At 44.5% G+C, this 25453-nt stretch overlaps 1 protein-coding gene across 1 annotated transcript in view; it reads right to left on the bottom strand.

The window, feature by feature from the left end:
- LOC115192668 (potassium voltage-gated channel subfamily KQT member 1-like) overlaps positions 1-25453 on the bottom strand; it is a 219412-nt gene that overhangs the window by 62937 nt on the left and 131022 nt on the right. The window contains exon 5 of the mRNA XM_029751425.1: positions 21490-21551. Coding sequence (XP_029607285.1) covers positions 21490-21551 — 62 coding nt within the window. The remainder of the gene's footprint in view (positions 1-21489; positions 21552-25453) is intronic.

Here is a 25453-nt window from a genome sequence, read left to right as displayed (position 1 = left end):
CCTAGACTACGTACACACGCCCCTTGCACTCCCTCAGAGGTCCGAATGAGAGGCAGCCCAGCTCCCATACGCAGTGCTCTCCAACCACCAACTCCCACACTCATGTTAAGCATGGAGGAAGGGAGGGAGATGTAGGGCGCCGCGGAGGGAGAGAGAATGTATTTAAGGCTCCTGGGTGAGGGTAGCTGGCAGGCCCTGGGGTGGAGGTGGGAGGAAGGGTGGTGGTAGGGGTGGACACAAAGGGAGGGAGGAGTGGGAGAAGGGAGAGAAAGGAGGGAGCTACCCACCTGAGGCTGCAGATCTCTATTGGGGCCCTGTGCCAATGTCAAGGTGCAGACTGAAGGAAGGAGGAGGGGAGCTCCAGACAGACCAGGAGGCTACACAACAACCAGGCCTCTTACAACATCAGTCTTGTCCTTAGCCCTCAATGGTAAGTAAGTCAAGCATTCAGAGCCATTGCCAGAATACACACCAAGTCCAGGGCAGACAGTGTCTACACAAAGCCTGTTGGATAACTTGGTGGAGTTGTTCTCAGGGGGAGAATGTCTTGTCAGCTGTAGAAGGTTGCTCTGTAGCAGGCAGCTCCATAGAATAAACCACACAGTTTCCAATGGGGCTTTTGTGCTTGAAATACTAGCCTTCTGAGATGCCCTTTGACCTGTTGACACTGTCTGTTGTGCCACTGTGGACTGGTGGGAATGACCCCTGGGCAACAGTGACCTTTCACAGAGTTCTTCTCACCACTCTGTCTCTGTGTGAACAGCCTAAAGCTCAATGAGTTCTACCACCATCTATGACACAACTGAATGAAAATGAAAGCTGATAAACTGATGCATGATGTATGCATATATATTGGCATTGAACAACATTAACAGGGGAACTCCTCAATAGCAAAATGTGTGAACTAATAAGTAGCCGTATTCTGCAAATAATGTAATTTCTGGGACGTAATGGCTAGAGCCAGGAGTTTTTTCCTGACCACATGACCTGACCAGGGAAAAACTCCTGGCCCTTTGTGACATTATAAAGAATTGACTGCCAGCTTGTTGGATATGTTCCCTCGTGTCTTATAGCTCTAGACTGACAGCTTGTGAAGACAGAGAGTGTGAAGCCCAGCTTCTTATCACCTTGACTTTGGGCCTGCCAGACCAGCCAGACCAATCAAAAGACCAGGACAATCAGACATAGCCTTTATTTTACAATAGAAAGTCAGTGTGTGCCTGATGGAAAGGGAGGGCCTCTGAATGTTGTTCCTGAAAGGAAACACAAGCCCTGAAGGACCAGAGAAACCCGCACCACCACTTAACTCCTTCCAGTGAAATCATTAGTCATTACCAAGAAACACAGTGCTACCATACAATGCAATAATACAAAGCTTGTAAAGTGTTCTGTTCTGTTTCCTGGAAACGGACACCATTAAAAGCGATGGGACGAGACAAGAGCAGGTAGGAGCTGGAACGAGAGAGGCACCACCGTTTAGCAGGATTTTTTATTTATTTATTTTATTTCACCTTTATTTAACCAGGTAGGCAAGTTGAGAACAAGTTCTCATTTACAATTGCGACCTGGGACCTTTGAACAGATAGTTGAAATCATTCCATCATCTGAGGGCTAGGATACATCCCAAATGGCACCCTATTCCCTAGATACTGAACTACTTTTGCCCAGGACCCATATGGCTCTGCTCAAAAGTAGTGCACTATCTAGGGAATAGGATGCCATTTTGAGATGCAGCCTTAGTCTTCTGTGTTGCCATGCTGTAGTCAGCAATACTAGCTAGTGCCACTGACCTGTCAGCCATGTTCAACCTCTGAGGCCTTGGTATGTTGGAAAAGTACCCATGGTACTTATAGGCTCAGTGAGTAAATGTTGTTGGTTCCTTAGTGTGCGTTGTGTAAGTTAAATGCATGTTTCACTCATCATGCTTTTTTATACACAAATGTATGTATATATATATATATGATGGGTTCACTTAAGGGAAGCAAAAGACACAGTGCACACAAACGCACTAATACATGTGTGCGCACACACACTCACACACAAACAGACAAACACGCACACACAAACAGACAAACACGCACACACTGTCCCCTGTCGCAGTGTGAGTGAACAATGACATTTACACACTGTGGTCTGTGTAATCATCTCCGCAGCACTTGGTTATTGCATTTGCATGTATCCCCCATGTATCAGACTGATTGAATGGGGCCCTACAGTGGGCTGGCACCGGGGACCCCACAGTGGGCTGGCACCGGGGACCCCACAGTGGGCTGGCACCAGGGGCCCCACAGTGGGCTGGCACCAGGGGTACTTAGTGCTGAGTGTAGAAAACACTATGGGACTCATAAAGACATGCCTCTATTTCACTACACAGCATAGTGAGTGACCCGTTCATTACCTTCTTAAATATGCTGCTGCTCACCCTGTCCTCTCCTGTGGGACCTGTCTGTGTAGAAGACTAGAACTGCGTCCCAAATGGCACCCTATTCCCTATGGGCCCTGGTCAATAGTAGTGCACTATAAAGGGAATAGGGTGCCGTTTAGGATGTAAGCTAATAGTACAGGGGCAAAGAGAGCCAGCAGGGGGTTTAGACCCAGTCAATAAAATCAATGTGTAAAAATATAAAGGGGGGCCTGCCAAACTCGGACAGTGTAGCGTGGGTATTTACAGCCAAGTTAGCGGGCTCCACAGCGGGTGTAACATAGTGTAGATACTGACTGAGGAGAGAGGAGAGGAAAGAGAGTCATGTGGGAAGAAACAAAGAAGGAGAGAGGAGAGAGGCACAGGGGAGAAACCGAGAGAGGAGAGAGGCATGGGGGAGACACAGAGAAGGAGAGAGTCATGGGGGGAGAAACAGAGAGAGGAGAGAGACATGGGGGGAGAAACAGAGAGAGTTTAATCTGACATGAGCCAGAGACAGCTAGTAGCTCAGAGAGATGATTTAAATGCTGTGAAGTAAGATTGCAGACCTGTAATCCTCTGAGTTTGGTGGAGATTACCAGGGACTGGTTGGCTGGCTGTGAGACATACCTAGATTCAGACAGTATTTGTTTTCTTTCAAATGTTTTAGCTGAGCTTCATTGAGCGTGCCCATCGCAATGGAACCAATGAATCCCACAAGATCGAACCCTGTGTATCTACGGTGTAGCACTCAGGGCGGGCTAAATCAGATGCTCTAAGTCTTTGAACAAAAACAAATACTATTTGAACCCAGGTCTGCTAGGCTAACTGACTGTCTGTCTGTGATAATGTGGTAGACGCAGCACATAGGATCCAGGCTGAAATTAGAGCGTGGCGCTGAGAGAGAGGGAGGCAGAGAATGTCTGGAAGCCGGCTCAGACAGCATCCACAGCACACTGCCCAGCTGTGATTAACTGGGACTGGGCTGCAGTAGTGAGGCAGACACAGCACACCAGTTTGTTAAAACTATGAGTGAGTGTGTCATTGTTAACTCACACTAAGACAGAGGACCAGTGTGTGTGTGTGTGTGTGTGTGTGTGTGTGTGTGTGTGTGTGTGTGTGTGTGTGTGTGTGTGTGTGTGTGTGTGTGTGTGTGTGTGTCTGCGCACCGAGTCAATGTGAAACGGCTAAGAATATGAGATATCTTGATCCTCTCAATGCTGCATCGTGGGATCTCACTGAATCAGCATTTCCACACATCTGAATTGTCTGTAGCCTTCAGACAATTGGAGTTTGGAACATAAAGAACCTTGGCGTAACAGGATTCAGTGAACTAGATAACCTTTGATTCAGAAGAAAGGAGCTGTGGCTCTTTCTGAACGCTGCCCAGTCTAGTCTAGACATGCCCTGAAGCCTCTGAGGGGTTTGTCATGTCTGCAGCGCTAGCTAGGACTGCGTCCCCAATGGCACCCTATTCCCTATATATATATATATATATATATTGCATTCATTTTGATCAGGGCTTTGATCAAAAGTAGTGCACTATGTAGGGAATCGGGTGCCATTGGGGACGTAGCCTAGGTCTAGCTCAGCTCAGTACAGACGAATGTCTTGCCTGCCTGCCGCGGCGGTGGAGGTTTCCTTGCCAAGTTTCCTCTCTTTGTTTGGTCCACTCTGGTCAGTCTGGGTGCTTGGCCTGGCCGCACTGCAGCCAAACACACATATATCAACAACACTACAGGCTGTAACTACAGGCAACTCTTAGGGCAACTCTGTCTGTCTGTCTGTTGCCAGGACCTGTGGCCTGGGTGAGCGATAGAGGAGAAGGAGAAGAGAGATAGGGAGAAGCAGAGGGAGGTAGAGGAGAGACAGGGAGAAACAGAGGGAGGTAGAGGGGAGAGAAGGAGATGCAGAGAGAGGTAGAGGGGAGAGAAGGAGATGCAGAGGGGTGAGAGGGAGAAGCAGAGGGAGGTAGAGGGGAGAGAGGGAGAAGCAGAGGGAGGTAGAGGGGAGAGAGGGAGAAGCAGAGGGAGGTAGAGGGGAGAGAGGGAGAAGCAGAGGGAGGTAGAGGGGAGAGAAGGAGAAGCAGAGGGAGGTAGAGGGGAGAGAGGGAGAAGCAGAGGGAGGTAGAGGGGAGAGAGGGAGAAGCAGAGGGAGGCAGAGGGGAGAGAGGGAGAAGCAGAGGGAGGTAGAGGGGAGAGAGGGAGAAGCAGAGGGAGGTAGAGGGGAGAGAGGGAGAAGCAGAGGGAGGTAGAGGGGAGAGAGGGAGAAGCAGAGGGAGGTAGAGGGGAGAGAAGGAGATGCAGAGGGAGGTAGAGGGGAGAGAGGGAGAAGCAGAGGGAGGTAGAGGGGAGAGAGGGAGAAGCAGAGGGAGGTAGAGGGGAGAGAAGGAGACGCAGCGGGAGGTAGAGGGGAGAGAGGGAGAAGCAGAGGGAGGTAGAGGGGAGAGAGGGAGAAGCAGAGGGAGGTAGAGGGGAGAGAGGGAGAAGCAGAGGGAGGTAGAGGGGAGAGAAGGAGATGCAGAGGGAGGTAGAGGGGAGAGAGGGAGAAGCAGAGGGAGGCAGAGGGGAGAGAGGGAGAAGCAGAGGGAGGTAGAGGGGAGAGAGGGAGATGCAGCGGGAGGTAGAGGGGAGAGAAGGAGATGCAGCGGGAGGTAGAGGGGAGAGAAGGAGATGCAGAGGGAGGTAGAGGGGAGAGAAGGAGAAGCAGAGGGAGGTAGAGGGGAGAGAGGGAGATGGAGAAAGAGGGAGGGCGATGGAAAGGGGGAAAGAGGGAGAGAGAGGGGGAGAGAGGAAGATCTCTGACAGAGGACTGAACTCTTCCCACAACCTGCCAGGGAAGACCATGGTGACCGCTGCCCATTGAGGTGGTACAGGGCTGCCAGGGGAGAAGTCATAGGCATACCACACTCTCTAAGTACTTAAACAGTCTGTTGGGTCCTGAACCAGGGAAAGTGCACTTTCACCATTCATATGGGCTACGTGGTTTCCTCAACATAAGAGTGCTTAATTAAGGTCTGGACACAGAATCATAGAATTACGTATGAACTCTGTGAATCTAGCAGGGGGACAAGTAGGAAAATGATTCTCAAACACGAAGGAGAAGAGGAAAGAATAGCGTGGCTGAACAGAATACCATTATAAAGCCGTCATCTTTCTGCTTATTGCCATTTTGATGACACAGACCTATAGTTCCACAGTCACTTAGGACGTATCCTCTAGCCCTCCTCTCAGTCTATAAATTGTCTTGTCATATTGTAGCACTGGGATTAGACTCTTTGAAAGCCACTGCGAGTCCTATGGCCAAAAAGTGATGAGAGAACAACTCCACTACAGACCGACTGAAGAACCTGTCTCTGTTGAGTTATGGGTCTGTAGTCAGTCTGCCCTTCCATCTCTTGATGTTGAGATAATGAGCTTGTTCCTGTTTGGTGGGTAGAGCAACCGACGAGAGAGAAGGGACGTGTTGTGGACGTGCCCTGAGGTTAGACTAGCTGGGCCGGATGGACTACAGCAGTGTGCTTGTGTGTTTACCAGGCCAGCCCTGTCTCTGGCTGTAGTGCTGGGCCGACCAGTCTAAACAGAGTACTGTTAGGCCCTGGCTGTTTGGGGATGGGATGGAGGGCTAAATGCCTTACAGATGGACTTCTCATACACACAGTATGAGTCCCAAATGGCACCCTATTTCATATAGTGCACTACTTCTGACTAGAGCCCTATGGCCCCTGGCCAAATGTAGTGCACTATATAGGGAATAGGCTACCATTTGGGACACAGCCACAAACAGCAGAGCATAGGGACCATGGCGTGTTGAGGGGCTGTATTCAGCCTTGGTGGAATTTAGTGCATATTTATCTAATTGAGATATCATTACAAGGGGAGAACATTCCTCTGTGTATACGCCTACTGCTAATATGTAGGATATATTTGTTATACTTGCACTAATAAAGTGTACACAGCAGCCAACCGCAAATCCTGATTTATGGTCCATAAACTTTGAGTAAGGCCAATAATGATGTTGGGTACAGAGACATGTATGGACATGTCTGGAGGGTGTGTTAGACCAGGGATGCTGCTGCTGCTTTCAACACTGCAGACCTTTGATGTCTATACCTTCAAAGTATCCTCTATGAGGGCTTTTGACTAACCCTGACAAAACACATCTGGTTATGGTAGGAAATGGGATAAACGTGATAAAGGACTACATTTCCAAATATGAGGGGATGGACAATAACTTTAACAAATGAAGAGAAAGAGAAACACATTAACATGGAACTGTCCCACCTTGAGCAACACTGGAATGAGGTTGGAAAAATCCCTGTAATATTGTTGCTAGAGTCTCCAGAACATGTTTTGAGTGTTGTCTTGTGAAAACAGGAGGAGGTTTGTGACATGAAGTCTTCTGTCTTCCACAGTGTTTCTCAGGACTCCCCTAAGTTGTTGGTCTTCGATGGAGCTTGTTGTTTCTGTATTTGTCAGGGATGCTGTCTGACAGAAAGATAACAGACTGTCACGTCCTGCAAGTCATCATCCCCATTCCGTCTGGAGAATTTAACCCAATGCTGTGCTGCCTCTTCCTTTCCAAAGGAGTTAGAGAAAGCCAGGGAGAGCCTTTAGGCTGGATGTGTTGTCTTTGTCTGTGTGCCATAAATCACTGTCTGTCGGAGTACAGGGCCCAGGCATTAACACAGTATAACTCAACATCACACCACTCAAACGCTTCACAACTTTCACCCCCACTAAGATTAATGCTCCCAATGTGTGTGTGTGTCTGTACATGTTTGTGTGTGTGTCTGTACATGTTTGTGTGCGTGCGTGATTAATACTTCCAGGACTGATGTGCTGGTAAAACAGGGACAAGGAAACTCTGAAGGCTCCACACACACACACACACACACACACACACACACACACACACACACACACACACACACACACACACACACACACACACACACACACACACACACACACACACACACACACACACACACACAGTCAGAGAGCAGAGCAGTAGAGACACATCTACATACAGCCAGTCAGAGAGAAGAGACACATCTACATACAGTGCATTCAGAAAGTATTCAGACCCATTTTTACATTTTAGTCATTTAGCAGACACTCTTATCCAGAGCAACTTACAGTATGTAGGGAGTGCATACATTTCATTTCATGCATTTTTTTTTTTTTTTTTGTACTGGCCCCCCATGGGAATTGAACCCACAACCCTGGCATTGCACACACCATGCTCTACCAACTGAGCCACAGGGATTACAGCCTTATTCTAAAATTGATTAAATATATTTTTTTCCACATCAATCAACACACAATGTTAAACGTGTTGACGCTCCTTGAAAGCGGCAGCTCTACCCTTTAGATCAGTACGAATGTTGCCTGTAATCAATGGCTTCTGGTTTGGGTATGTACGTACGGTCACTTTGGGGACGACATCATCGATGCACTTATTGATGAAGCCAATGACTGATGTGGTGTTCTCCTCAATGCCATCGGAGGAATCCCAGAACACATTCCAGTCTGTGCTAGCAAAACAGTCCTGTAGCTTAGCATCTGCTTCATCTGACCACTTTTTTATTGATCGAGTCACTGCTGCTTCCTGCTTTAATTTTTGCTTGTAAGCAGGAATCAGGAGGATAGAATTATCGTCAGATTTGCTAAATAGAGGGCGAGGAAGAGCTTTGCATGTGTCTCTGTGTGTGGAGTAAAGGTGGTCCAGTGTTTTTATTCCTCTGGTTGCACATTTAACATGCTGATAGAAATTTGGTAAAACTATTTTTAAGTTTCCCTGCGTTAAAGTCCCCGGCTACTAGGAGCACTGCCTCTGGTTGAGCATTTTCTTGTTTGCTTATGGCGGAATACAGCTCATTCAGTGCCAGCCTCTGACTGTGGTGGTATTTAAACAGCTACGAAAAATACAGAAAAAAAACTCTAGGTAGGTAGTGTAGTTTACAGTTTATCATGAGATACTCTACCTCATGCAAGCAATAGCTCGAGACTTCCTTAGATATCGTGCACCAGCTGTTATTTACAAAAATATTTCGTCCGCCGCCCCTTGTCTTACCAGACGCCGCTGTTCTATCCTGCCGGTGCAGCGTATAACCAGCCAGCTGTATGTTGGCAGTGTCATCGTTCAGCCACGTCTCCGTGAAGCATAAGATATTACAGTTTTGAATGTCCCGTTGGTAGATTAATCTTCCATGTAGGTTATCTATTTTATTGTCCAAAGATTTCACATTTGCTAGCAGAATGGAAAGAAGTGGGGGTTTATTCGATCACCTACGAATTCTCAGAAGGCAGCCTGCTCTCCGGCCCCTTTTTCTCCGCCTCCTCATCACGCAAATCCCGGGGATCTGGGCCTGTTCCCGAGAAAGCAGTATATCATTCGCGATGGCCTCATCAGACTCGTTAAAGGAAAAAAAGGATTCTGCCAGTCCGTGGTGAGTAATCGCTGTTCTGATGTCCAGAAGTTATTTTCGGTCATAAGAGATGGTAGCGGCAACATTATGTACAAAATAAGTACGAAAACGCAAATTAACTAACAAAAAAACACAATCGATTGGGGACACGTAAAACATCTGCCTTCTTCTCTGGCGCCATAGTTTCTCCACTAGACAGTCTTCAAAGGACCAGAGATCCATGCTGGACAACCCAGCCTACGATCTACGACCAATCTACCGAAGTGCAGTTCAGAGTAAATATTTATTGAATTCTCCTTTTTCAAATGGGCGGTAATTTAGAATGCATAAGATACTGTATTTACGATAGCATAGCTTCTCCCTTTGTTACTCAGTCTTCCCGCTCTTTCACTCAAACCCAACCCCCTTTCCATTGTGTAACCAAATGCCCACCAGGGACAATTTGTTTATGACATAATTTGTAATTAATGTATGACCCATTCTGTGTATATGTAATTCTGTGTGATTAGCTAGGTACTTAGTAAATAAATAATTAAACTAAATGTTGTATTGCTGATTCAACTTGTTAGCCAGGGTTCGTGAAGATAACAAAGAATTTACAACTTTCAGATGAGACAAAATAAAGTGAGGATTAAATATTGACTGCTACGGACGTAAAAGATTACCAGGTCTTTAAGAGTTTATTCGGATAACAGATCTATAAACATTATTTTGTGGTGCCCCGACTTTCTAGTTAATCATCTACCTGATTAGCTTAATCAGGTAATATTAATTACAGAGAAATGATTTTGTAGAATAGCATGTCATATCACTTAATCCGGCATAGCCAAAGACACAACAGGGGCTATATACAGTTGAAGTCGGAAGTTTACATACACTTAGGTTGGAGACATTAAAACTCATTTTTCAACCACTCCACAAAATTCTTGTAAACAAACTATAGTTTTGGCAAGTCGGTTAGGACATCTACTTTGTGCATGACACAAGTAATTCTTCCACCAATTGTTTACAGACAGATTATTTCACTGTATCACAATTCCAGTGGGTCAGGAGTTTACATACACTAAGTTGACTGTGCCTTTAAACAGTTTGGAAAATTCCAGAAAATGATGTCATGGCTTTAGAAGCTTCTGATAGGCTAATTGACATCATTTGAGTCAATTGGGGGGTGTACCTGTGGATGTATTTCAAGGCCTACCTTCAAACTCAGTGTCTCTTTGCTTGACATCATGGGAAAATCAAAAGAAATCAGCCAACACCTCAGAAAAACAATTGTAGAGTTCCGCAAGTCTGGTTCATCCTTGGGAGCAATTCCCAAGCGCCTGAAGGTACCACGTTCATCTGTACAATCAATAGTACGCAAGTATAAACACCATGGGACCACGCAGCCGTCATACCGCTCAGGAAGGAGATGCATTCTGTCTCCTAGAGATGAAAGTACTTTGGTGCGAAAAGTGCAAATCAATCCCAGAACAACAGCAAAGGACCTTGTGAAGATGCTGGAGGAAACAGGTACAAAAGTATCTATATCCACAGTAAAACAAGTCCTGTATTGACATAACCTGAAAGACCGCTCAACAAGGAAGAAGCCACTGCTCCAAAACCACCATAAAAAAGCCAGACTACGGTTTGCAACTGCACATGGGGACAAAGATCGTACTTTTTGGAGAAATGTCCTCTGGTCTGATGAAACAAAAATAGAACTGTTTGGCCATAATGACCATTGTTATGTTTAGAGGAAAAAGGGGGAGGTTTGCAAGCCGTAGAACAACATCCCAACCATGAAGCACGGCGGTGGCAGCATCATGTTGTGGGGGTGCTTTGCTGCAGAAGGGACTGGTGCACTTCACAAAATAGATGGCATCATGAGGAGGAAAATTATGTGCATATATTGAAGCAACGTCTCAAGACATCAGTCAGGAAGTTAAAGCTTTGTCGCAAATGTGTCTTCCAATTGGACAATGACCCCAAGCATGACCCCAAGCATACTTCCAAAGTTGTGGAAAAATGGCTTAAGGATAACAAAGTAAAGGTATTGTAGTGGCCATCACAAGCCCTGACCTAAATCCTACAGAAATAGTGTGGGCAGAACTGAAAAAGACTGTGCGAGCAAGGAGGCTTACAAACCTGACTCAGTTACACCAGTTCTGTCAGGAGGAATTCGCCAAAATTCAACCAACTTATTGTGGGAAGCTTGTGGAAGGCTACCCGGAACGTTTGACCCAAGTTAAACAATTTAAAGGCAATGCTACCAAATACTAATTGAGTGTACGTAAACTTCTGACCCACTGGGAATGTGATGAAAGAAATAAAAGCTGAAATAAATCATTCTCTCTACTATTATTCTGACATTTCACATTCTTAAAAGAAAGTGGTGATCCTAACTGGCCTAAGACAGGGATTTTTTCTCTGATTAAATGTCAGGAATTGTGAAAAACGTAGTTTAAATGTATTTGGCTAAGGTGTATGTAAACTTCCGACTTCAACTGTATAGGGGGTATCGGTACAGAGTCAATGCGAGTGGGCACCGGTGTCGAGGTAATTGAGGTAATATGTACATGTAGGTAGAGTTATTAAAGTAACTATGCATAGATAATAACAGAGAGTAGCAGCAGCGTTCCGGGGGGGGGGGGGGGGGGCTCTTGGACCTAGACTTGGAGCTCCGGTACCGCTTGCCGTGCGGTAGCAGAGAGAACAGCCTATGACTAGGGTGGCTGGAGTCTTTGACAATTTTTAGGGCCTTCCTCTGACACTGCCTGGTATAGAGGTCCTGGATGGCAAGAAGCTTGGCCCCGGTGATGTACTGGACCGTACGCACTACGCTCTGTAGTGCCTTGTGGTTGGAGACTGAGCAGTTTCCATACCAGGCTGTGATGCAACCCGTCAGGATGCTCTCGATGGTGCAGCTGTAGAACCTTTTGAGGATCTGAGGACCCATGACAAATCTTTGCAGTCTCCTGAGGTAGAATAGGTTTTGTCATGCCCTCTTCACGACTGTCTTGGTGTGCTTGGACCATGTTAGTTTGTTGGTGATGTGGACACCAAGGAACTTGTAGCTCTCAACCTGCTCCCCTACAGCCCGTCGATGAGAATGGGGGTGTGCTCTGTCCTCCTTTTCCTGTAGTCCACAATCATCTCCTTTGTCTTGATCATGTTGAGGGAGAGGTTGTTGACCTTGCACCACACGGTCAGGTCTCTGACCTCCTCCCTATAGGCTGTCTCATCATTGTCGGTGATCAGGCCTACCACTGTTGTGTCATCAGCAAACTTAATCATGGTGTTGGAGTCGTGCCTGGCCGTGCAGACATTAGTGAACAGGGAGTAGAGCAAGGGACTGAGCATGCACCCCTGAGGGGCCCCCGTGTTGAGTATCAGCGTGGCGGATGTGTTGTTACCTACCTTACCACCTGGGGGCGGCCTGTCAGGAAGTCGAGGATCCAGTTGTAGAGGGAGGTGTTTAGTCCCAGGGTCCTAAGCTTAGTGATGAGCTTTGAGGGCACTATGGTGTTGAACGCTTAGCTGTAGTCAATGAATAGCATTCTCACATAGGTGTTTCTTTTGTCTAGGTGTGAAAGGGCATTGTGGAGTGCAATATAATCTCTATTGATGCAATCTGCATCATCTGTGAATCTGTTGGTGCAGTATGCAAATTGAAGTGGGTCTAGGGCAGTGGTCGCCAACCGGTCAATCGCGATCAACTGGTCGATCTTCAAGGCATTCCTAGTCGATCATCAAAGATTTCTGTAGAAAAGCCAATGAACGATAAAGGCTTGCATTCCTTTTTTAAAATCGTGTTGAGCTGTTGCCAGTAGGTGCACCTGATTCAAAAGTCCTGCGCACTGGGTAAGTAAAGTGTTCCCATGAGACAAACTCCGCCTACCCGGCGGACCGGCAAATCTGTGACTAAATCGAGTGCACCTACTGTGAAGCCCAATCGGATGGCTCAAATCACCATGGCCAAACATGCTTCCATGACCCTGGCCACAGCCAAGTTTAATAGACTACTAGCCTACGTAAGATTTAATAACTTTTAAAACCATGACCACAGAGAGACTGTCAACGAATACAGCAAAGAGCTGCTGTTTTTATGAGCGTGTTCATGTTAGTTTATATTCAGCACTGTCACTGTTTTTATTCAACACCATTAAAAAACACACAACTCCATACTTCCACTCGGGCTGCAGCTGCAATGAATGAGTAGCCACGTATCGATAGCCCTGCGTTTTATTATTATTAGCAGCTTGTCGTGTCGATTTTAATATTAAGGAATATTTAACTTTCTCTAGTCATAGGAACAACATGAATTTGTGCATGAGGCAGATGCGGTGAGACTCGAGTTTCACCATCAGGTGGAAGACGATGTCTCCTCTCTCTGGTCAGTCTCACCGGAGGAAAGGAAGGAGAGAGCAGGGAACATGAGAGGTGGTTGGGAAAAATCATTTTGAACGGTCATCCAACTCGGAATTCCAAGTCGGAAACTCAGGCATTTTTCTAGAGCTCTGACTTTTCGACCTGAAGATCATTGACGTGGTGCTTTGACCTCGTTGACCATCAGATGCAGGTACCATCAGTCCAGTAAAATAAAAAAGCTAATTATTTAAATTCATGCTCCACAGTGCCTCACAAGTGATAAACCAACTGATCTATTTTGTTAGCAAAGCTTGAGTTTTGAAATATAACATGGTCTGACTAACAATATTGGCAGGCCAATCATACAGCCAAAATGCTGTGATAATGTATTAGGCCTACTGCCCAAACCTCATTCCTACAAAACTGTTTGTTTGAGGTTAATGTAAAAAACAAAATCTGAGCAGTAGATCTCAGCTTGCTTTTTGACTGCGAAAGTGATCTTGACTCAGATAAGGTTGGGTTTCTGGAATAATGTTGTTGATGTGAGCCATGACCAGCATTTCAAAGCATTTCATGGCTACAGACATAAGTGCTACGGGTAGGTGGTCATTGAGGCAGGTTACCTTAGTGTTCTTGGGAACAGGGACTATGGTGGTCTGCTTGAAACATGTTGGTATTACTGACTGAGACAGGGAGAGATTGAAAATGTCAGTGAAGACATTTGAGGAGGCAGGTAACCTAGTGGTTAGAGCAGTGGGCCAGTAATTGAAAGGTTGCGAGATCAAATCCCCGAGCTGACAAGGTACAAATCTGTCGTTCTGCCCCTGAACAAGGCAGTTAACCCTGTTCCTAGGCCGTCATTGAAAATAAGAATTTGTTCTTAACTGACTTGCCTGGTAAAATAACTATAGAGTTTTTCTATTGTATTATTGACTGTATGTTTGTTTATTCCATGTGTAACTCTGTGTTGTTGTTTGTGTCGCACGGCTTTGCTTTATCTTGGCCAGGTCGCAGTTGTAAATGAGAACTTGTTCTCAACTAGCCTACCTGGTTAAATAAAGGTGAAATAAAATGTTTTAAAAAAAGGTAGATAGTGTGGTCAACAGCTTATCATGAGATACTCTACCTCAGGCGAGCAAAACCTTGAGACTTCCTTAGATATCGTGCACCAGCTGTTGTTACATAAATGCATAGGCCCCTGCCCTATGTCTTACCAGAGGCTGCTGTTCTGTCCTGCTGATAGAGTATATAACCCGCAAGCTGTATGTTCTTAATGTCGTCGTTCAGCCACGACTCGGTGAAACATGATATATTACAGTTTTTAATGTCCCGTTGGTAGGATATACGTGCTTTCAGTTCGTCCCATTTATTTTCCAGCGACTGAACGTTAGCTAGCAGGAAGGAAGGCCAGGGCAGATTATCCACTCGTCGCCCGATCCTCATAAGGCACCCTGATCTCTTTCCACAAAATCTCAGTTTGTTCTCCAGCGAATGACGGGGATCTGGGCCTGGTCGGGTGTCTGTAATACATCCCTCCCGTCCGACTCATTGAAGAAGAACTCTTCATCCAGTTTGAGGTGAGCAATCACAGTTCTGATGTCCAGAAGCTCTTTTTGGTCATAAGAGACTGTAGCAGCAACATGTACATAATAGCCTGGTTGTTTAAGAGCCGATTGTTCAGGTGCCATCATTCGACTTCATGGCTTGGTTTTTGCTCTCACATGCACTGTCAACTGTGGGACCTTATATAGACAGGTCTGTGCATTTCCAAATCATGTCCAATCAATTTAATTTACCACAGGTGGACTCCAATCAAGTTGTAGAAACATCTCAAGGATGATCAATGGAAACAGGACGCACCTGAGCTCAATTTCGAGTCTCATAGCAAAGGGTTTGAATACTTATGTAAATAAGGTATTTCTGTTTTCAATGTTAATACATTTGTAAACATTTCTAAAAACCTGTTTTCACTTTGTCATTATGGGGTATTGTGTGTAGATTGAAGATGATTTAAAAAATTAATATTTTACAATAAGATTTAGCATAACAAAATGTGGAAAAAATAAACTGGTCTTATTTTATTCCCGAATGCACAGAGCAGAGCAGCAGAGACACAGCTACATATAGCCAGTCAAAGAGCAGAGCAGCAGAGACACATCTACATACAGCCAGTCAGAGAGCAGAGCAGCAGAGACACATCTACATACAGCCAGTCAGAGAGCAGAGCAGCAGAGACACATCTACATACAGCCAGTCAGAGAGCAGAGCAGCAGAGACACATCTACATACAGCCAGTCAGAGAGCAGAGCAGCAGAGACACATCTACATACAGCCAGTCAGAGAGCAGAGCAGCAGAGACACATCTACATACAGCCAGTCAGAGAGCAGAGCAGTAGAGACACATCTACATACAGCCAGTCAGAGAGAAGAGACACATCTACATACAGCCAGTCAGAGAGCAGAGCAGTATAGCTCTCAGTCATTGTCTGTTGATGTTTAGTGTAGAGGAAGAGGGGAGAGGGAAATAGTGGCTGGCTGGCGCTACGCATCACAACTCAAAAAGATGTACGATCTTAATTTGAGCCAGTTTGCAACAGCAGGGAAATAATCCTGCAGCAACAGGAAATGTAAATTATTATGTGGATTACAATTAATATAGGTTTTTGTAGGGGTTGATACATTTTTCGTAAGGGAAAATCAAGTCTGAAACCTCAAACACACTACAAGTTTGACATTTCCTGCATTGCAGGAAAGTTCTCCTGCAACAGGGTGATCAAATGAAGATCCTACATCTGTAGTGGTGGTTGGAGGCAGACCAAGAATGGACGAAGAGAAAGCCAGGGGAGGAGTGTTACACACACACTGATGTATACATTTGATGAATAATTCATCTGGGCTGTTGGGAAAGACCCTGTTCATGGCTGATTCTACCATAACACTTTGGTGTGTTATGTCTGTGTGTTTAGGTTTACTATTAGAAGTGACACAGACATTATGCAACTTTGAGGTTCTTTCGAGGAAAGCTAAGCTTTCTTTGGTCCATGATGAGATGATTTTAAAACATGATGAGGACAATATCTTTTCAATCATCAAAATGATATCCTGTTATTCTGAGTATAATTAAACACTACTTGCAATCTATCACATTATTGTCAGTGGGAGAAGAAAAAGTACCCAATTGTCATACTTAAAACTAAAGATAGAAACCTTAATAGAAAATGACTCAAGTAAAAGTCACCTAGTAAAATACTACTTGAGCAAAAGTCTAAAAGTATTTGGTTTTAAATATACTTAAGCATCAAAAGGAAATACAATTGCTAAAATACACTTAGGTATTTAAAGCAAAAGTATGAATCATTTCAAATTCCTTATATTAGGCAAACCAGACAGCACATTTTTTAGTTGTATTTTTTTAGGGAGAGCAAGGTGCACACTCCAACACTCAGACATAATTTACAAACCAAGCATTTGTGTTTAGTGAGTCCTCCAGATCAGAGGCAGTAGGGACGACCAGGGGTGTTCTGTTGATAAGTGCGTGAATTGGACCATTTTCCTGTCATGCTAAGCATTCAACATGTAACGAGTACTTTTAGGTGTCAAAGAAAATGTACGAAGTAAAAAGTACATTACTTTCTTTATGAATGTAGTGAAGTAAAAGTAGGACTAGGGCTGAGGGCTGAGGACTGAGGCTGAGGACTGAGGACTGAGGACTGAGGACTGAGGACTGAGGGCTAGGGCTGAGGCTGAGGGCTGAGAACAGAGGGCGAGGGCTGAGGCGGGTGGAGGAAGAGTAGAGAAAGAAAAGTCAAACAATGAGATGGACCTGGCCAGGCTGTCTCTGGAGCAGCAGAGTGGAGAGAGGAGGAATGTGCCAAGGCACGGACAGACAGAGGGTGGGCCATTGGGTTCATCCACCTGCCTGCCGGGGGCACTGCACAAACCCGTCAAAACAAATGTTTCACATGACTACAACTATAATATGAGAGGACATACACACAGAAAACAGTCAAGCAAGTTGGCGCTCTGGGTATCATGCTTTTACTTCTATTTTTCAGTTCTTCTGTGTAGAATTGGTCACCATGGCAACTCTACTAGGAGTCATGCAAAACTCTTTTCATATTGTACTCGGGGAGCATGCAGTGATTGGAGACACATTTGCTTTGGGGGCTTTGGGTTCCTCACAATAAGCTGCTGCTGCCTGCTGCTCTGAACAGCTGTTTCACCTGAATCAGTCTGCTAATTAGGAACCTTCGGTTTCACTTTACGTTTCTGTCAGATTGCTTTGCTGTGTGACACAGGATGTAAGAGGGACAGCGAGTGTGTTTTATAAATGTGGGTTTATGTTACCAATCAAGAGATTGTGATCACAACATGCACAGACAGCAAATGGGCCAGAACTCAATCTGTGGTGGAGTGAGTCTCTCCTTTACCCTCCTGTAGGGTAGTCTTTAGTTCAGGATCATTTCACTCTTGTCAGTACCAGAGGTCTTGGAGAGCTGTGTCCTTTCACTCATGCATTATAGTAGACATCGAGCCATGAGCCAGAGTCAATGCGTATAGCAAAAACCATGGTAGAATGGAGAAAAGTATTGAACTGCACACACACAAACACACACACACACACCCTTTCTCTCCCTTTCTCTCTCAGCTTAAAGAGAACCAGAGACCTCTGAATGACAGGCAGCTTAATGGCTCCCATTCCAGCCGTATTGTCATCCTGTGAGACTTCCCTGAGCGGAAAAACACCAGAATCGGATGATTCCCGACGCGAGTGAAAGGCTTCACACATGCTGATAGTCACAAGACTGCAGTGGCAGCGCATCCGGCCCACAGGCTCCAGTCAGACCAACTAATGCTGGCACAACATGGTCCCTGGTGGGCAATGACTGGGCATTAGGCAGGCATCACGTGGTGGCACTGCCCTGCCCGGTCTCTGCCTAGTGGGACACGCCTGGTTACAGCACAGGCCTCCATAACACAGCTGCTGCCTATTGGCTATGATCCACTGAGATCCAGAGGGCTGTGTGTGTGTGTGTGTGTGTGTGTGTGTGTGTGTGTGTGTGTGTGTGTGTGTGTGTGTGTGTGTGTGTGTGTGTGTGTGTGTGTGTGTGTGTGTGTGCGTGCGTGCGTGCGTGCGTGCGGGCGGGCTCTCTCCCTTCTAGCTGGTATTAGAAATGCCTTTTTAAAACTTACATGTTCTCCTTTGGAATCATAAACACAAGTCACAACCCACTGTCGTCACAAGTCAACTTGTTGTTGTAGAGGACAGAGGGTATAGGGTCGTTGGCATGGAAACACTGACGAAACGTTAATCAACAGACAAATATGAAACACCTTGCGTGTCACGTACACACTGGCAAGCAGTAGATTACAACTAAGAGATTAGGATACCATCAGGAGTGTTTAACGTCTCGATAGACCGTAACCAGCCATAACATACTCTGTTGAAGAGAACCCACATGAAAAAATACTACAGTTTACAATAGAATACTGCAGTACGAACTGCGTTTTTTGGGGTATATGTACTTTACTTTACTATTTATATTTTTTTAACTTTTCATTTTACTTCACTACATTCTTAAAGAAAATAATGTACCTTTCCCTCCATAAATTTTCCCTGAACCCCAAAAGTACTCGTTACATTTTGAATGCTTAGCAGGACATGAACATTTTCCAATTTGCGCACTTATCAAGTGAACATCCCTAATCATCCCTAATCATCATTACATGCTTCTGATCTGGCGGACTCACTAAACACAAATTCTTAGTTTGTAAATTATGTCTAAGTGTTGGAGTGAGCCTCTGGCTATCTGTAAATAAAAAAACAAGAAGAGGGTGCTGTCTGGTTTGCTTAATATAAGACATGTTGTGATTTATACTTTTACTTTTGATACATAAGTACATTTAAAACCAAATACTTTTAGACTTTTACTCAAGTAGTATTTTACTGGGTGACTTTTACCTTTACTCAAGTATGACAATTGGGTACTTTTTCCACCACTGGTACTTACTATAGAATGTTGTAGCATACTGTAGAATACGACAGTAAATACTACAGCATTATCCCCCCCCCCAAAAAAACACTGTAGTTAATACTACAGTAATATCTGCAAAACCACTACAGTCCGCAAAAACACAACACTTTTTTAACTATTGTAAATACTAAAGTATTTAATGTGCATATGCCCTGCTCATTCCCCTTCCCATATCACAATTTGTGCTACCCATAAGTGAGAAGCCAACAAGCCAAGTATAGAATATATTGTTCCCTACAGATTATAGATAAAAAGCAGAAGTGCTGAACTATCTGCTCAGACCCCAGACCTACCAACAGGTTTTGGAACATTTGCTCTTTAAGTATTTCTCCAGTAGGTTTCCTGAAGGAGAAATCCTCCACTTCTATGTCAAAGAAAATAAAACAATATAGTAAACACTACATTAATGTCTGCAAAAACTCTACAGTAAATACTACTGTATACTCTGTCCAGAAATACACCACAGTATACTACAGTCCACAAAAACCCTACAGTAAATACTACAGTATACTACAATCTGCAAAACACTACATTCATTTCTATAGTATATACTATAGTTTTCTTTGACTACAGTATTTATAAACTCACAAAAAAAGAAACATCCTCTCACTGTCAACTGCGTTTATTTTAAGCAAACTTATCATGTGTAAATATTTGTATGAACATAACAAGATTCAACAACTGAGACATAAACTGACACAGACATGTGACTAACAGAAATGGAATAATGTGTCCCTGAACAAAGATGGGGTCAAAATCAAAAGTAACAGTCAGTATCTGGTGTGGCCACCAGCTGCATTAAGTACTGCAGTGCATGTCCTCCTTATGGACTGCACCAGATTTGCCAGTTCTTGCTGTGAGATGTTACCCCACTCTTCCACCAAGGCACCTGCAAGTTCCCGGACATTTCTGGGGAGAATGACCCTAGCCCTCACCCTCCGATCCAACAGGTCCCAGACGTGCTCAATGGGATTGAGATCCGGGCTTTCGCTGGCCATGGCAGAACACTGACATTCCTGTCTTGCAGGAAATCACGCACAGAACAAGCAGTATGGCTGGTGGCATTGTCATGCTGGAGTGTCATGTCAGAATGAGCCTGCAGGAAGTGTACCACATGAGGGAGGAGGATGTCTTCCCTGTAACGCACAGCGTTGAGATTGCCTGCAATGACAACAAGCTCAGTCCAATGATGCTGTGACACACCGCCCCAGACCATGACGGACCCTCCACTTCCAAATCGATCCCGCTCCAGAGTACAGGCCTCGGTGTAACGCTCATTCCTTCGACGATAAATGCAAATCCGACCATCAACCCTGGTGAGACAAAACCACGACTCGTCAATGAAGAGCACTTTTTGCCAGTCCTGTCTGGTCCAGCGACAGTGGGTTTGTGCCCATAGGCAACGTTGTTGCCGGTGATGTCTGGTGAGGACCTGCCTTACAACAGGCCTACAAGCCCTGAGTCCAGCCTCTCTCAGCCTCTAGCCTATTGCGGACAGTCTGAGCACTGATGGAGGGATTGTGCGTTCCTGGTGTAACTCAGGCAGTTGTTGTTGCCATCCTGTACCTGTTCTGCAGGTGTGATGTTCGGATGTACCGATCCTGTGCAGGTGTTGTTACACGTGGTCTGCCACTGCGAGGACGATCAGCTGTCCGTCCTGTCTCCCTGTAGCGCTGTCTTAGGTGTCTCACAGTACGGACATTGCAATTTATTGCCCTGGCCACATCTGCAGTCCTCATGCCTCCTTGCAGCATGCCTAAGGCACGTTCTCGCAGATGAGCAGGGACCCTGGGCATCTTTCTTTTGGGGGTTTTTCAGAGTCAGTAGAAAGGCCTCTTTAGTGTCCTAAGTTTTCATAACTGTGACCTTAATTGCCTACCATCTGTAAGCTGTTAGTGTCTTAACGACCGTTCCACAGGTGCATGTTCATTAATTGTTTATGGTTCATTGAACAAGCATGGAAGGCAGGGTTCTGAACGTTTACTATAGTTAACTGCAAATACTACAGTATACTACAGTAAAGGGACTTAAGTCTGCAAAACCACTATATTGAATTCTACAGTTTAGTCCGCAAAAACCCTTAGTAAATCCTATAGTATTTATTTATGTGGGAATCCATTATGCATGCACACACACAAGCACTCACGCACAAAGTTATCTAATGACACACACATGAACGCACACACACACGCACATACACACACATACAAAGATCGCAAATCCACACACACACACATACAAAGAACAGGGAAGGATAAACCTGTTTTTACCTTGTCCTCCAGGCGGACCAGTCTGGCTCCCACAGTGTAGTATTCTTTATCTACACCTTTCTCTGAAAAACAACACACACATTTCCCTTCATTCAAACACTGGCCTCACTACTGTGGTGTGTAGTACAATCTCAATCATCATTGGTGGGGGCAACACAAGGCATGCAAATGATCCTGATCTATTCCTATAGGGTCAATAGTGAGACTAGCTGTAACTTCATTCTCTGAGGTCATTGCTGGTATCAGATGTCACAAGGCCCAGAGGAAGGTAGATAGCAGGAGTGGAGACTAAAGTGGCTCCGTTCAACCATTGTTTCTCTACTACAAGCCAATTTACATCTAACTGCCTTGAGACAAGACCAATAGCCTATTGTACCCCACAGCCCATGGTACTCATTCATTTGCCTAATTGAATCATCTTAAATTACACCCTATTAGTCTGAGGCCCGCACCCAACCCTAACCCGCAAATATAGAGAATGCGCTATGGACTACAGTCAAAGACGGCAGAACAATGTTTTGACAAGGGGTGCAGGATTTTTTGGGGCCTGATTTAGATATGTTTCTGCTTATAATTTTTGACATTTTGGTAGGCTATTTGTTAGTCAACTTGTCTTTAATTAGATACATGCAGCTTCTCTTCTGTCATTATGTTGCTTTAGAAGACTAAATAAACCCTTGCTCATCAGAATAATGTAAGAGATCGATAGAATGAATGTTTCAATCTAGTTTCATCTGTAAATTTTTCTCTGTCATCTCTCGCGGAGCAAATACATTTAGGGACTAGGGATAAAATACAATAAAGCAACAACAACAAAAAAACAGGAAAGATTTTCTGTGCAAAATGTCCAAATGACATCAGTTTGACGGGTTATAAGAAAAAAGAAAGCTGTGAAAATGACCCAACCCCAAAATGTTTCTGATATGATTTCAGTTCAAGTTCATTTTATGTGGTTGAAATACTGTCAGCTTTTATGATGCTTGTATGATGAAGACAGCACCTCTACAGACGATATCTTACTGAGCATTGCATTCTTTCAAGACGCAGAAATAAATACATCACATTTCTCCACTCCTGTTCCCAAGTCCAAATTTTTCCTACACTTGGTGTATAATTTTACTGCAAGAAAGAAATGCTTAATTCTGCAGGAGATAATATTAAGGCTATGTGAGAGGTTATATACCTACAGTCATTGTCCAGATTTCAGTTTCCATTTAACCCATCTAAACAGGCTACAGTTCCCTTGATTGGCCATAGGCCTATTTGAAGTCTCTTCTTGTGACTGTCAAATTTGTATAGTGACTCACAATCACCACACAGAACACTGCTATCGTCCTCTTTTACCACTTAACCAAATCTTTCCCAAATATGATTTTTTTCTGGCCCTTCCCAGCTCCCCTCTTCAACTCTCCTTCCGCACATTTTGTCTTATTGAATTAAACTTCTAAAAATCCCTTTTTGCCCCCGTGGATTGACATGAACTTTTTCTGCCAGTTTCCAAAAGCATTACTTGGTGATTGGCTGTGTAGGCTATTTGGCGTGTGTACAGTTAAATCCTAAAGTTTAGGCAGGTGCACTAATACCAGATAGCCTAAAATAATGAAAGAAAAACCTCAATGTAGCTTATATCAATTGCACAAGAAAGACACATTTATGGATTTTTTTAAGGTAATTAAAAAAAATCTTTATTCAATCCGCCCGCCATCCACCCACCCTTCAGCCACACAATATTTAATGATCCTAAACCCGTCTACCCTCCCTTCAGCCACACAATATTTAATGATCCTAAACCCATCTACCCTCCCTTCAGCCACACAATATTTAATGACCCTAAACCTATCTACCCTCCCTTCAGCCACACAATATTTAATGATCCTAAACCCATCTACCCTCCCTTCAGCCACACAATATTTAATGATCCTAAACCCATCTACCCTCCCTTCAGCCACACAATATTTAATGATCCTAAACCCATCTACCCTCCCTTCAGCCACACAATATTTAATGACCCTAAACCCATCTACCCTCCTTCAGCCACACAATATTTAATGATCCTAAACCCATCTACCCTCCCTTCAGCCACACAATATTTAATGACCCTAAACCCATCTACCCTCCCTTCAGCCACACAATATTTAATGATCCTAAACCCATCTACCTACCCTTCAGCCACACAATATTTAATGATCCTAAACCCATCTACCCTCCCTTCAGCCACACAATATTTAATGATCCTAAACCCATCTACCCTCCCTTCAGCCACCAAATATTTAATGATCCTAAACCCATCTACCCTCCCTTCAGCCACACATTATTTAATGATCCTAAACCCATCTACCCTCCCTTCAGCCACACAATATTTAATGATCATAAACCCATCTACCCTCCCTTCAGCCACACAATATTTAATGATCCTAAACCCGTCTACCCTCCCTTCAGCCACACAATATTTAATGACCCTAAACCCATCTACCCTCCTTCAGCCACACAATATTTAATGATCCTAAACCCATCTACCCTCCCTTCAGCCACACAATATTTAATGACCCTAAACCCATCTACCCTCCCTTCAGAAACACAATATTTAATGATCCTAAACCCATCTACCCATCCTTCAGCCACACAATATTTAATGATCCTAAACCCATCTACCCTCCTTCAGCCACACAATATTTAATGACCTTAAACCCGTCTATCCACCCTTCAGCCACACAATATTTAATGATCATAAACCCATCTACCCTCCCTTCAGCCACACAATATTTAATGACCTTAAACCCGTCTACCCTCCCTTCAGCCACACAATATTTAAAGACCCTAAACCCATCTACCCTCCCTTCAGCCACACAATATTTAATGACCTTAAACCCGCCTACCCTCCCTTCAGCCACACAATATTTAATGACCTTAAACCCGTCTACCCTCCCTTCAGCCACACAATATTTAATGATCCTAAACCCGTCTACCCTCCCTTCAGCCACACAATATTTAATGATCCTAAACCCATCTACCCTCCCTTCAGCCACACAATATTTAATGATCCTAAACCCATCTACCCTCCCTTCAGCCACACAATATTTAATGATCCTAAACCCATCTACCCTCCCTTCAGCCACACAATATTTAATGACCTTAAACCCGTCTACCCTCCCTTCAGCCACACAATATTTAATGATCCTAAACCCATCTACCCTCATATTCACCAACACAATATTTAATGACCCTAAACCCGTCTACCCTCCCTTCAGCCACACAATATTTAATGATCCTAAACCCATCTACCCTCCCTTCAGCCACACAATATTTAATGATCCTAAACCCATCTACCCTCCCTTCAGCCACACAATATTTAATGACCCTAAACCCATCTACCCTCCTTCAGCCACACAATATTTAATGATCCTAAACCCATCTACCTACCCTTCAGCCACACAATATTTAATGATCCTAAACCCATCTACCCTCCCTTCAGCCACACAATATTTAATGATCCTAAACCCATCTACCCTCCTTCAGCCACACAATATTTAATGATCCTAAACCCATCTACCCTCCCTTCAGCCACACAATATTTAATGATCCTAAACCCATCTACCCTCATATTCACCAACACAATATTTAATGACCTTAAACCCGTCTACCCTCCCTTCAGCCACACAATATTTAATGATCCGAAACCCATCTACCCTCCCTTCAGCCACACAATATTTAATGACCCTAAACCCATCTACCCTCCCTTCAGAAACACAATATTTAATGATCCTAAACCCATCTACCCATCCTTCAGCCACACAATATTTAATGATCCTAAACCCGTCTACCCTCCCTTCAGCCACACAATATTTAATGACCCTAAACCCGTCTACCCTCCCTTCAGCCACACAATATTTAATGACCTTAAACCCGTCTATCCACCCTTCAGCCACACAATATTTAATGATCATAAACCCATCTACCCTCATAT

This window comes from Salmo trutta, chromosome 4 (assembly GCF_901001165.1).
Source record: "Salmo trutta chromosome 4, fSalTru1.1, whole genome shotgun sequence".
Lineage (NCBI taxonomy): Eukaryota > Metazoa > Chordata > Actinopteri > Salmoniformes > Salmonidae > Salmo > Salmo trutta.
This window is presented reverse-complemented; position numbering and strand designations above follow the sequence as displayed.